General features: G+C 38.9%; 1 protein-coding gene across 4 annotated transcripts in view; it reads right to left on the bottom strand.

Annotated features, from left to right (window-relative positions):
- CDH8 (cadherin 8) overlaps nucleotides 1–15,297 on the bottom strand; it is a 363,670-nt gene that overhangs the window by 204,276 nt on the left and 144,097 nt on the right. For all 4 annotated transcript variants that reach the window (XM_053211373.1, XM_053211374.1, XM_053211375.1 and 1 more), the window contains one exon: nucleotides 620–739. In XM_053211373.1, coding sequence (XP_053067348.1) covers nucleotides 620–739 — 120 coding nt within the window. The remainder of the gene's footprint in view (nucleotides 1–619; nucleotides 740–15,297) is intronic.

The raw sequence follows: 15,297 nt of genomic DNA, 5'->3' as shown, positions 1-15,297 counted from the left end.
CTGGTTGGGTCGAATACTGGCAATACTTTTATTACTACCACTACCACTAGGTCATAAAGATCTCTAACGGGTAGATATCAGCATCCTGATTTATAAATAAGCAACCTAATAGCAAACATAATAATACCCACCCATTGGATGATTACCACATGTCATGTACTATATGGTCGATATTTATTACCTGATTTGATGTTCATTATAACACTATTAAATAGATTCCATACCCAATTTATAGATAGGGGAGTTGAAACTTAAAAAAGATTTGTAAGTATTACTCACAAAGAATCACAGAGCCAATAAGCAACTGGCTTTATTCTTAAATCTGATATTTAAGTGTGCCTGATGTATAAACACATTTTCCCCCCAGGATGAAAAATAGTGCCAGGCCATCTGTTAAATAGGTGATATTCTATAATGGGTCTGCAATTTGTTTTAATCAGTATCAAAATGATTGTTGGGCTTGCCATGTAGCACACATTGCACAGGAATAACACATTCAAATATTATTGATACAGGCAGTGAAGTACTTAACCATGACATTTCATAATCCAAATCCCAAGAAAAGTGTTTCCCTGAAGCAATAACATGGTAAATAGAATTCAAAATTTAGGCCACAAACCTGTCTCAGGCTCAATGGAAAAATAAGGCTGCCCTTCCAAGATACTATAAACCAACTTTGCACTGTTTCCATAAACTGGGTCATCAGCATCAGTAGCTGTTACATTAGTGACAGACGTACCTAAAAAAAAGAAAGAAAGAAAGAAAGAAAGGAAGAATGAAAGAAAGAGGAAAAAAAGAAGAAAAAGAGGGAGAGAAAAGATAATAATTAACACATTATCCTTTGCCAAGAGCTAAATTTTGCCAAGCATATCATACAGAAATCCATGTGTGGGAATAAGGAAAATAAGAAATCTCTTCAAAAATATGGAGATAAACTACTCTGTCATAACTTCAAAACTATCCAAGTCTTTTAAAAGAACAAGTACTGCTAGGCTGGAACACTATATAAAGATAACCCTTTTAGAATCAATATTATTTAAGATTCCTTTTTTGTTTTCATTTTAAAGACACCTATCAGATTCATGTGGGCTTTGAGGATATGGAAAGGAAAAATATCAAAGAAACATGAAACACAAAATTAATCATATCACACGTAGCATTTAAGTTTTGCAAAACTAAAACTGAAGACACCTGAACAAAATGGCTGCTAGAAAAACTGCACAGAAATATCAGAGGGATATTTCATTCATTTTATCTAATTCTTTAGAATACAAAATTAGATTGGAACCACCAATTAATCAGTATGTTTAGGTAATTACGCCTTATGGATAATAGAATCAAAACTTTTTTTTTTCGGATTCATTTTCTTTGTGTTATTCACTCATTCATTCAGCAATTGAGCGCATATAGCTTGCCTCATATGAAGTAAAGATACTAAGATAAGGTCTACACTGAAGGAGTATACAGTTTGGTGGTGGAAGGGAAGAGGAGGGGACTGGTGCACACACACATAGAAATTTAGCTGAATGCAACAGCACCATGTCTGGAACTCTCACTCCACAGAGAGGGCGGGCAGGGACAGGACAGCTTTCTGCGAGACGTTGCATTTGACTTACATTATTAAAGACAGGTAGAGTTTAATCATGAGAATGGCAGGGAAGGAATTCCAAGCAATAAGTCAAGCATAAGTAAAGGCAAAGTAGTCTGAAAGACTGTGTGAAATTCTGGGAACTGCTAAAACTGGGAGCAATTGGAGATGTCTGGTGTGGTGACAGGCTTCAAGTTCTGTGAGGACAGGGTCAATGTCCTTAATCCAGTAAGGGTTGGACACATAATACAGTAAAACCTTGGATAGTAAGTAACTTGTTCTGTGAGTGTTCCACATGACAAGCAAGCATTTCTAATAAATTTTAACTCAACGAGCAATGTCTTGCAATACAAGTAGTGTGTGATGCTGAATTTCACATGATCACAACTGAGCCAATGGTTCTTGAAATTTGCTTTGATATACAAGTGCTTTGGATTACAAGAATGGTTCTGGAAGGGAATTATGCTTGCCAACCAAGGTTTTACTGTAATTATCAAACACTGATAATTGAATGAATGGGCAAATGAATAAATCATCTGATGATTTAACGACAAATGGTATCTAAGTGTCACAGAGAAGCTCCCTAGCAAGTAGACTCTCAGATTAATGGCAGAATTTTTTTTAATGTTTATTTACTTTTGAGAGAGACGGAGACAGAACACGAGTGGGTTAGGAGCAGAGAGAGAGGGAGACACAGAATCCGAGGCAGGCTCCAGCCTCTGAGCTGTCAGCATAGAGCCCGATGCGGGGCTCAAACTCACAAGCTGTGAGATCACAGCCCGAGCTGAAGTTGGCCGTTCAACTGACTGAGCCACCCAGATGCCCCTAATTGCAGAATTTTTACCAGGGAGTTCTCTTCAACTGATACCTGTGGGGAAATGAACAGGACAATATTGGGTGGAACCAGCCCTTGGTCTGTGATGCACTCACAGACTCCAGCGGCCTCTCTGTACCTGACATGGTCATTGAGGAAATGGGGCCAGACCTTTAGACTCTAGCACTGTCCAGTTATTGGATGTGGGAACCCCTCTGAGAATGGAGGCTTGGTCTTGGGTCATGCAGCTCTCTTCAGCTGGATGACCTTCAGCCCTGAGATGCCAATAATCAACACTCTCAAGCAGCATGGGGGAAGAGTGTTTCAATTTGAAGGGCGGATCTGAGCAGCATACCTCCATGTTTACTGAAATAGGATAGAGCTTTTGCAAGATCTTGCCAATCAAAATGTTATTAAGGGTTTTGAATTACGGTCACTATACATGAAAATGTAGTAATACTATTCATTGAGCGGTTGATAGTCCTGTAAAATTGGAATTTCTACTCAGCATTATGATTCAGAGGTGCTATAAAATCTACAGTGATAAAAAAAAACACCTCATGTTGGTTTTGTAATACATTCCATCAGACACTGGGAACAATATCAAAGAAAAAATAAGACTCACTTTCGAAAATAACTCATCAACTAGCTGGTAAAGATGAGCACGTGAAAGTACAATATTTGTAGTTATTTGAATATTGTGTGGGATGGAAAAGAAATGGAGGAAAAACCTTCCAGGTAAGAGGAAGAAAGTGAAATAAATACATTTTAGGAGGAGATCTGATTGGAAAAATCAGCCATCAAGCTAACTTTGGAGAGGCAAGCTGGAGTGCAAAATGCAGAGGTCATTTGAATGCCCAGATGGGGAGTATTGGCTCTTCCTGTAGGAAACAGAGAAGGTATTTCAGTGAGAGACCAATCCTATGCTGTTCTCCTTGATTAGTGCCCCCAGATTTAACTGGAGCAAGCGACATACAAGATTAGGAGATCAGACTAGATATGCGGTTACAGCAGTAGTCCAGTTAGGGGGGTGATAAAACATTAACAATAAATATGGATCTTGAGGCTCATTTTCTTGATTTCACCTTTGTACTAAGTTTCCATAAGATGTTCAAATGAGGGTAAAGTGAGTGAGGGGTATGCAGAACTCTTTCTGTCCCTTTTCTCTAAGTCTAAGAATAGTTCGGAAAAAGTTAAAGAAAAAAAAAAAGAATGAATAGCAAGAAAAAGACTCAGGAGTTACTGAGAGCTAATAGTCCAGAGATTCATAAGAAAGGGTGAACTCTTCCAAGCAGAAGTCCGTGAAATAATTGTTTGTTTTGCTTTGTTGAGTTGTCTTATTTTTTTTTTTAGGAGAAATGCTCCCCCCCACCATTATGAAGTAACACATTATCATTGTTTGAGAAAAATGAACTCAAATATGACGTTAAGCTAATTCTGTTCTAACCACTGCCTAGGCACAGGAAACAAAGAAGTGAACAAACAGTCAAAAATTCCTATCATCACTAAAATTACCTGCTAGTAGGTGACTTAAATTGAGAAACACCTTCATGCAGAAAAATAAATCAATCAAACAAATTTGTGAACAATGACAGAATCACTGCATATATGTGTGCAGTGGGTGTGTTTGGGTGGAGAAGTATGTGGGTCACGGTTTTGCAGATGGGATATTTCCAATCTACGCTGAAACAGTTACTCGTCTCTTTGGGCAAATCATTTAACCTGCCTCACCCACCAATTTCAAATATACAATACACATCAGAATTATTGTGAGAGTCACACTAAATAATCTATATAGACGCTGAGCACAGAAATGACCACATGCTAAGCCTATGAGCACCAACTCTGCCTACATTTTAGAATCTGGGTTGAAAAACATTTAGATCTTTGGGGTACCTTTCAGATCTATGGCATGGCAATATGGGGATGGTGGTGGAGTATTTTTAAAAGTCTTCTCAGGCAACTCTTAAGTAAAGTCATTGTTCAGAATGACTGTAGTGGGTCCCGGACTTTTTTATAATTTGACTTCACTCCCCTACAAAGAAACATTAATTTCTATCATGATTATTCAGAAGAATTCTCACTCAGATTTGTTTATATATTGAAGGTTTTTTTAATCCATTCATAGTGCATAAAGGCCCATGGAGATGATTTTTCCTTAAATGGAATTTAGGGATCTTTCCTGGGAACTTCACTAATGCCAGACTGATGATGATTCTATTTGTTTTCATTGATTACTGTAACCTGATGTTCTTTTATTGTCCCATCACATTACCAAACACTGAGGCAGGAGGAAGGGGCCAGATTTCCCTAATTTCCATGTTCTGTGATTTAGTTTTTTGCACATCTGAAGACAATCATTTTTCATTCTGCACACCTTAAAGTTCTGTGAGAGAATCAAATGGGATGATATTAAGTAGAGAAAAGAGACCAAGAAGATCAATTTGGAGTCATACTGTGTTGATCCAGAACACTTGTTTTATACCCATGTTCAACTTCTAGGAGTCCTGTGTCCTTGGCCAAAGAAACAAAACTTTTCTAAGCTTTGATTTCTTAATCTGCAAAAAGGAAGGTAAAATAACTGCTACCGCCTAGGCTTGTTAAGATAATTAAATGTAATAAGTTATACAAACAATAATGAAGAGAGTCATTGACATTTTATATTTCTGAGACCTTGCTGTCACTGTTATTATATGTACATTATGTGTATGTGCATGAGAGACTGAAAAACAAACTCATCTTTTATCATTTTAAGTGGAGGTGGTTGCTGTCATTTCTAAGTGTTGTGCCTAATTAATAGTAGTATATTTCCTTAAATTTGAGGGGAAAACACAGAAAGACTTCCTCAAATGTAACAATATGTTCATGCCCTTAATAAGAAACTAACTTAGAAAATACACATACACACTCACTCCCTCTCACTTGCTCCCATCTAGTTTATCTCACGTCAGTTTCCTCTGTGGTATAAAACTGCTGTGGACTCAAAAATAAACTGTGTTTGGATGTAGCAAGCACAAGGGCCAGGCAGTGGGCACATCATCAGCACAAGTTTCTCACTGTTATGTGAATGGGTGGCATTCAAATCAATGCCCTATCTCTCAGCCCATGCAAATCCCATACTCTTTCGAAGATGAACTACTGTCCCGAGCAATGCGACGTAGCTAAGGCAAGATTTTACCCACATCTTCATCCATGATATTTCTGCCTGATGTCTGGCTTCCCGGGAAATCCACATCCTTCAACTTTAGACATCTGGAAATGAAAAGGCAGCTCTACTTCCCGTCAAGGATAATATTTCTCCTAATAGTGATTCAAGACTGTTGATGCACCTGTACACTGGAATAGATGTGTGTAGAGGTTTTGTGGATGCATTTGTCAAGTGATTACCCAGAGGGGGGAAAATGGATGCTTTGAGGTTAATCTTGCAGCAGAAAAGATTTCTAGTCAAGCTGTGGTGTCGGCTTCTCCATGGAAATGCATGCAGAATGCAGACCACAGAGGCAAATTGAAAAGTGTAAACCTTGCAGGATAATGTTTCTTCAAAGCGGCAAGTGTTGGTGTGTGATAAATAGGACCCTGCGTAATACCCAGGAAATATAACAACAGGATTCTCTGTTTGTGTTTTTATTTGGAACGGTTTCTGTCCCTTTGTCGAGGATACAAGAGACTCATTTAGCTGGTGACTATAAATTTGACACTGTGCCATTTCTCCAAGAAAGCCCCTATTATAATCCAACTTGATGCCGATCCTAATTATAATAATATAGCCGTTGTATTTCCAGCTGTTGTCAACAAAAATTATCCCTGTCACCACAATGCATCCTGCTGTATCAATTCAAGTATGAATACGTCAATTCCAAGGTGCATTCTGCTTTTAATAAGCCCATTTTTCTGCATTTAGTTTCTTGTATAAGTGATATTTGCCAACATGCAATTGGATTTTAATTAACAGAAGGCTCACGGTATCATTTGCCTCCTGCCACACCTGAAAGTTCCCTCCCGTTAGCAGCAGGGCCCACAAGTCTTCCCCCTATAATGACAGCAAACACTACAAGCAAAATTAACCATCAAAAATTTTACACTGTCAGGTTAGAGGTTCCAGTTTGCTGACAAACTAAGATGAAAGGCCTTCGGGAAAATAAGATGTTGGGTTTGGGTAGTGCAGCTCTGTTAGCTAGACTATACTTTTTTATGAGCAAGTCAGCACACCAATTCTGCACATTATTCAGAAAGAAAAATGCTGGTGCTGACACCCTGAGCAGGAAAACAAAGGTTTGGTGCAGCGTGAAAATGCGCACACTGGAAAAGCGAAAACTCTTATGATGAGAAGAACATAAACCCCATTTGCAAAGAGTCATTTGCAATCCATTTTCAGAGAATAAGCGTTCTGATAGCAGGTGGGAAAATAAGGCAGCAGAACCCTTGCAATTACTGAAATTCAGAAAGGTGTATGTTCCTGGCCTTCCTGCTACCATCTTCAAACTTTTGCTTTGACCTTCTGGCTACCCAGATGCAAGCTCAGTACGTACGGTCCATGGATAGAGTGCCCCGCGTTATCATCTGAAAGCGTCTTCCTTAAACATGCACACATTCCGAAGATCAGAGGCCTAACGGGTCACAGCAATGATGCAGCAGGCATTGGTTATTTTAATAAAATGAAACCCTCAGCCCATCTTCCCTCATCCTCCTTGTTAATTCTCCCAAGTACTAGGCAATACAAGAGGTAGTGAGGCACAGGTGTTGCCATGGCAACGTTTTTTGGTTGTTGCTGAATAGCAGAGCAATAATTTCTTAAGGCCTGTGTAACTTGTTGACGTTTAAATTATCCCTTACTAGAAGCTGAAGCATCGGCCCTGGATGTTTTAACCGTGTGATGCCAAATCCATTATTTTTTCACTTTTATGGAAACGTGCTCTGGGATACCTCTGTGCATGATGGCTGTGTAATTCTAGAGGGTTTTTCATTGTTTATTTTGTTCCTCCCACCCCCCAAGTTACATGAGAACACAGACCTAATATGCTTACAGAAAAGCTGAGAGTGAATGCAGGCAGCCAATGAAGTTTTCTTCACGTCCCTCCAACTGACACCATAGTCTTCAACATTACTTTCTCCTGAAGGGCCTCAAGCAAATCCTCCCAGTGCGAAGATGGCCTAAATCCTACAGGAGCTTTTTTCCCCCCAGTTTTGCTATTTAATTATAGAAGACATATGCCAAATATCCAAACCTCCAAGGGCCGCCTTAGGGGATCTTTGGAGGATAAGGAGGATTAACATGGATCAGTAAAATTTATGGCTTGTTTTTTTTAACCCTACACATGGAAAATTCTTTCTCAACCGAGCTCTCAGGGAAATAAATAGTGAGATGTGCCACCTGGAAGCTAGAAGACAGGATTTTACTTCCTTCTAGGAAGTTCTGCTCTGAACAACCACTGGTTAAACTAGGGAAGTTACAGTCAGGGTGAGAAGAGAAGATCAAACCCTTTTCTTCTTTTTTGGCGATCCATCTTGCAATTTATAAGAGCCAATTAAACAGGAGGCAAGGGCAGCACGGGTTTGCCATTTCATTTCAGAAAACGGTCTTTAAGACATATACCACACGATGAAACCCTGAACAGTCACTTCCTCCTCTATCGTCTTTTGCAAAGGTCTAACCATTGCTCACTGGGTGTTCTTCTCACATGCCAATTCTCAGCCTGTAGTAAAATGTTGCTGCCAGATACTATATGCTCCAAATTGATTTTATTATGGGAACAGGGACAGATTCTTAACTGCAGTCAGGCGGATGGACAGCACCGAAATGCATCCTGTCATTTCTCTGGCTCTATGATTTGGGACATAAACTGGGGAAATAAAATTCCATTTCCATATTTTATTCTGGAGCATTTAGAGGTATAAACAGTTTTGTAACTTAATGCAACATCCATACACACTTAACATTGTGTTTATAAAATGAGCTCGAAACTTTCTGGAACAATTAAACACTTCAGAAAACGCATTCAAGCACACAGATGTCTTCTATCCACCAATGCATCATTCCCGCGAACATCTGTAATGTGCATTGGGTGAGAGAAGTGAAAAATATTGGACGAAAATGTGTAACTGTAAAATCTCAGCCATGTTTACTATGCACAGGAGAAAAGTACCTTCCGTGTTTCTCACAAACAGCGCCAGAACGGTGGCCTACCCACTGCTTTTGCAAACAGATAATGAGGACGATTGGAAGCCTGGTTGTGAAAACTAATAAGCTGTCTGTTTTACGGTTCCGTGTGCATAAATAAACTCTTTCAGAATCAGAATGACTCTTATAGTACAATGGGACAAAAAAAGTATGCTTTCTTTTCTTAGGCTGCCTATTCCCAGCTATCAAGCCTTCGCTAATCTGTTACCTATGGAATGAAATCCTATAAATACCTAAGAAGTACTAGCATCATTTATGCTTTAGACTGGCAGCTACTTCCATCCTGACCTTGCAAAATTATGCTACCAGGGGCTCTGTGGGTACCTTCTACAATGTGTCAGGGTTGCAGTCGGTGGAAGCTTCCTTCATTATATTTTAGTATATGAACTCATTCATTCCCTCACACAAAGGCTATTTGCATGGTGGGTGCTGTATGCTGAGCTCTGAGTTAGACGTGGACGGCAAAAGAATGTGCAGCAGTCAGAATTTCTGTCCCGAGAGGGTTTGACGATTATTTTAGCAATGTTTTCACAGGGTTTCACCGTAACAGGAAACTGCAAATCTTTGTAAAATTTATTTCTAGAAGGCATCAGCACGATGTCGTGGAACACAGGCATATGCTACAATTATAGTGTCAGAAGTTTTGCTCACATCCTCTTATTATTGGACTGAGGTCACATTCTCTATCAATGACTTGTCACTCTCCTGCAGCCAGGATTGTTCTTTTACATCTAGGAGACTCAGTTTCCTAATTGAAAAATGGGAATATCATTTTTATGATATGACTACTTCATAGTCTTATTCTGCTCCATATGGATAAACAATCAGGATTCCCTGGATGAGGGGACACTATCCCCTCAACTGACCCATGGCTCAACTGACCCCTCAGCTCAACTACCCATGGCTCTCTGTGGCATGCTACCTGGACATGTGCACATTTGGTGAAGGATGAATTTGAGCTTAAGAGGCAAGAGAACAAAATTATAACCACTCAAGTGGCTGTTCTTTTTTAATTCTTTTTAGAATGAGCTTAATTCTCTAGTTAAAAGCTAGGAGTTTTAAAACTGACAGTGTAGTTGTGACTATAATCTCTTCCTTTACATCTCCCCCCTCCACCTTTGCTGACATATAACTGACAAAAAAAATTGAAATATATTTAAAGCAGTCTACAATGTGATGGTTTGATATATGTAGACATTGTGAAATGATTACCACAATCAAATTAATGAACACATCCACCAACCACCTCACATGGTTACTTTCTACCCCCCACCCCCACCCCCTCAACTCAAAGACAAAATGAGGAACTCTCCTATCAAATTTCACACGCGCCCAAGTGAAAAACCACTGAACCACTGAGCTACTGAGAAGGCAAAGTCTTAGACAAAAACAGGCTTAATTGAAATATCATTCTAGAGAAATGGCTTCAGGGACTTTTCTTTAACTCACCCCGAATATGCCATCCTATACGTGCTGCCATCCATGATGCCCGTAGCGGAAAAGGAGGGGAGTTGGGCTTATTTGGGCCCTTCGCTATCACACTATATTTTCAGTGAGCTCCTACTATGTGCTGAGCCTTATTTTAGGCACCTAAGAGGCTTTATAGTTAGAAGAGTTTTGCTGTCTTGAAGGGCACACCAGGGGGTGACTAGAAAATAACAGGACTAACCAGTGATGTGATAAAGTGCTGTAGGGGAGACAAAGACAGTGTGTCACACTGGAGGGGCAGCTAAACAGCAAAGGCAAGGTTTCTGGGAGGAGGGAGCAACGATACTGAGGTTACATTTAAGAACAAGGATGCTTTTGAGTCAAAGTTCAGAGGTGGGGTTGCAAATCAGGAAGAATCCCCATGAAGGAGGTTGATAAGTTTGGAACTTATCTCAGGAAAACAGAATGTCAGAAAAGGGTTTTCAACATTCTTTTACACCAGAGGTTTCTAATCTTCCCAATTATTATTTTTTTTAACCCGCAGACTTGCTCAAGTACATTCCTATGATTGCCCAACACATCTGCCTAACTCATGGAGACCCAGATTCAAGATTTAGTTGTCCCCAAGCTGAACTGTCCCCTCTGCTGAACTCTAAAAATACTTCATTTGACTGTCCCTGGGAAAATCTTTTCCTTTTATATTTACATTGCAGCGTGCACAGATTTTTTCCTTCCAGACTGAAAGTTTTTTTTTTTTTTAAATATTTATTTTTGAGAGAGAGAGCAAGCGAGAGCGAGCAAGCAGGGTAGGGGCAGAGAAAGGGAGACTCAGAATCTGAAGCGGGCTCCAGGATATGAGCTATCAGCACAGAGTTGGATGTGGGCCTCGAACTCATGAACTCTCAGATCATGACCTGAGCCGAAGTCGGACGCTTAACTGACTGAGCCTCCTAGGTGCCCCTGAAAGCTTCTTGAAAACTGTATTCTTTCTTATTCTCTCAAACTTTCCCATCTGACCCTCCTCTGCAGAATTAGCCCATTCCTCTGCAAGGTGGCCTCATCCTTTATTTATATAAGAGGTACAGCTCTACATCATCCTAGGGGTACAAGCACTAAGAACAATGCCTGTTATAAAATATTTATTCTTTTAATCTTTGCAACAAGCCTTGGAACATCTGTTAAGATGATCTCCATTCAAACAGAAAGGGGTAAAACCTATATTCAAAACCAGTTACAGAGGTTCCCAGCCTTTATAACTATGATACTGGTTCTGAATTTTCTATCTTCAAGTACAGAGAACTTGGCCTAATATTTTTATTTTTCTCTCCAGCAACTGAGAAAGCGAAATAAATATTTGTTAAATAGATGAGTGAATGAATGAATGAATGAATGAATGGTTCTTTTCTTTAGGAAGACACATTCAATGATTAAGAGGAGTCTGGTCCATTGATCTTTTGAATTATTTGTTTCTACTGTTTTGTCTTATTTTCATATTTTATAAATTCATTAGAAAATAGACAATAGGAATTTTTCCTCCTCTTAAGAGGGGAGTATTGACTTTCTAAAGATGGACCCACTCTTGTGGCTATAAATAAAACCTAGTATAATACCAGTTCCTTATATGAGCTCATGAAAACTTCCTGTAGAAGAATTGACAGCCTGAAGATTTTATTTGGGGTCTGAGAAGGTAGAAAGTGTCTTTACCAGGGGTAAAGTGTCTTTACCAGAAACTGGGAAGAAGGGCAATGATGTTAAGTTCCATGGGTGACAAAGTGAAGCCTCTCTAGGTTTTACAATCCTGCATCTAGGAAGGCTGCAGCCACATCTGTGAAGGCGAATCTGTAAGAGCCCAAGTCTGAAAATTGGGCATCACAGGTTACCTTATCATTGTGTGAAAGAACAGCCCCAAAGCTTCCTTCCAGGCAAGGCAAGCATGGTTCTGGCAAAGAACTGGACTAGGAGATTCTATTCAAGTGTGAATCAACAAAATCATCTGATACTGAAGAACAGTAGCAATGGTCAGGGATGGAGTCCTAGGAGAGGGGACAGGATGGAGGAGAGTGGAGGAAGGTTAATCTCTCCTTCCCTACTGAGGGGGCTGGAAATGTGGTAGGCCCTTTCCTGCATGAATAAATCTTTTGGGATTTTCCTATGTTTGATGAAAAAACAAGGACCTTCTGCCTATCTTACTAGAATGTGCTTAAGGAAATTCTACTTAAACTGGAGAAAATAAAGACCGCATTTCTTGAACCTGAGTCACTCCCTGCTAGATGTTCCACTAGTTATATAGGGAAGTCCTTTAATCCCTATTATTAAAAAAAATCACTAACAGGATACTATGGACTGCATTTTGTGTTCCCCCCAAATTTATATGTTGAAATATTTACCCCCAATGGGATAATTTTAGAAGATGGGACTGTGGGGGAAATAACTAGGTCATGAGGGTAAGGTCTTTATAATGGGATTAGTGACTATTTCTTTTTTTAAATCCAAGTTAGCTAACATATGGTATAATAATGTTTTCAGGAATAGAATTTAGTGATTCATCACTTACATATAACACTCAGTGCTCATCCCACAAGGGCCCTCCTTAATGCCCATTACCCATTTAGCCCAACCCTGTATTCAAAACCCCTCCAGCAATGCTCAGTTTGTTCTCCATATTTAAGCATCTCTTACATTTTGCCTGTGTTTATCTTAGTTTTCCTTCCTTTCCATTATGTTCATCTGTTTTGTCTCTTAAATTCCACATGAGTTAAGTCATATGATATTTGTCTTTCTATGAATGACTTACTTCACATAGCATAATAAATTCTAGTTCCACCCACGTTGTTGCAAATGGAAAGATTTCATTCTTTCTGATTGTCATGTAATATTCGTGTGTGTGTATCGATATAGATATAGATATAGATATAGATATAGATATAGATATAGATATAGATATAGATATATAGATAGATATATAGATAGATATAGATAGATAGATAGGTAGGTAGGAAGGTAGGTAGGTAGGTAGATCTTCTTTATCCATTCATCAGTTGCTGGACATTTGGGATGCCCCTATCTTTTGGCTACTATTAGTAGTGCTGTTATAAACACTGGGGTGCATATGCCCCTTCAAACCAGCATTTTTGTATCCTTTGTATAAATACCTAGTAGTGCAATTGCTAGGTCATAGGGTACCTCTATTTTTAATTTTTTGAGGAACCTCCATACTGTTCTCCAGAGTGGCTGCACCAGTTTGTATTCCTACCAGCAGTGTAAAAGAGTTCTTCTTTCTCGGCATCCTCACCATCTGTTGTTGCCTGAGTTGTTAATGTGAGCCATTCTGACTGGTGTGAGGTGGTATCTCAGTGTGGTTTTGACTTGTATTTCCCTGATAATGAGTGATGTTGAGCATCTTTTCATGTGTCTGTTAGCCATCTGGATGTCTTCTTTGGAAAAGTGTCTGTTCATGTCTTTTGCCCATTTCATCACTGGAGTATTTGTTTTTTGGGTGTTGAGTTTGGTAAGTTCTTTAGAGATTTTGGATACTAACCCTTTATCTGATGTCATTTGCAAATATCTTCTCCCATTGCCTTTTAATTTTGTTGATTGTTTCCTTCCCTATGTAGAAGCTTTTCACCTTGATGAAGCTCTAATAGTTCATTTTTGCTTTTATTTCCTTTGCTTCAGTCAACATGCCTAGTAAGAAATTACTGCAGCTGAGGTCAAAGAGGTTTTTGCCTCTTTTACCCTCTAGGATTTTGAAGGTTTCCTGTCTTACATTTAGGTATTTCCTCCATTTTGGTTTTGTGTATGGTTAAGAAAATGGTCCAGTTTTCCCAACACCACTTGCTAAAGAGACTGTCTTTTTTTCCAGTGGATATTCTTTCCTGCCTTGTCAAAGATTAGTTGGCCATACATTTTTGGGTCCATTTCTTGGTTCTTTATTCTGTTCTACTGATCTGTGTCTCTCTTTGTGCCAGTACCATACTGTCTTAATGATTACAGCTTTGTAATACAGCTTGAAGTCCAGAATTGTGATGCCTCCAGCTTTAGTTTTCTTTTTCAACATTACCCTGGCTATTTGGAGTCTTTTCTGGCTCCATGAAAATTTTAGAATTGTTTGTTATAGCTCTGTGAAAAATGCTCGTGGTTTTTTTTTTTTTTATAGGTATTGCACTGAATGTGTAGATTGCTTTCGGTAGTGGGATTAGTGCCCTATAAGAAGAGGCAAAAGAATGTGCCTCTCTCTCTCTCCCCCTGCTCTCTATCATGTGAAGACATGGCAAGAAGACAGCCACCTGCAAAGTAAGAAGTAGGTTCTATCAGATACTGGATCTTCTGATCCTGGACTTCCCAGCTTCCAGAACTGTGAGAAATAAATGCTTGTTGTTTAAGTCACCCAGGCTGTGGTAGTTTTTGATCACAGTCCTGACTAAGACACAGTATATCACCATCTCTTATTACCAGGGTCTAGGTTATAATTTAAGAAGCTGTCATTCAATTCTAGTTCCACCTGACCCAAAATCAACACTTCTACTGTATTAAACAAACAAACAAACAAACAAAAAACACAGAGATATACAGTATCATTCTGGTATTAGTATATTTTATATCAAATTTTACTTCTGATAAACACATTGACTTTCAATCTGAAAAGAGTTACAGATATACCACCTATCCTAATTTCAAATTCTAGTTGGAACAATTATTTCCAACTATGTGCTACATACTCACTATGCAGTATCCTTTACCTTCCCTTACTCATTTTTACACTAAATATACCTATTAACCTGATACTGTTGTCTCCCAACACACTCAAAAGTATGGAAAACCACGTGCAACAAAGCTAAATACATGTATTGAGGCATATAGTAAGTGAAGAAATGCTATTCTAACTCACTTTTCTTCTTTCCTCAAACCCAGATAATTCACCTCTAAAGTTCCAGCACCTTACCATAAACAGTCAAGTTTAGATGCGTGTCTAAAACCTGACCATACAACTCAGAAATCCACACATATATAATCCTTACAAATAACCAGCCTTGGCAAGAAAACTTCATCTTAAAGAAAGTTATCCAAAGGATTTGAAATCAAGTCTACTGAGGTCAATTCCTAACCCCATCCTTGGTAACTCTGGTGCTAACCTCTCATTCCTACATGTAGGAATTCTGGGACTGCAGTTAACAGCCTCTTTTCTTTCCCCCAGTTCATATTAACATATATGTGAGAAAAAAAGTCTTCTACAATTATACTTGAGAAGTCTTATGCAGTCAAATTAAATAAGCAGACTGTAACATGGAA

This window comes from Acinonyx jubatus, chromosome E2, assembly GCF_027475565.1.
Source record: "Acinonyx jubatus isolate Ajub_Pintada_27869175 chromosome E2, VMU_Ajub_asm_v1.0, whole genome shotgun sequence".
Classification (NCBI taxonomy): Eukaryota; Metazoa; Chordata; class Mammalia; order Carnivora; family Felidae; genus Acinonyx; species Acinonyx jubatus.
The sequence above is the reverse complement of the archived record's forward strand: the minus strand, read 5'-3'. Positions and strand labels throughout refer to the sequence as shown.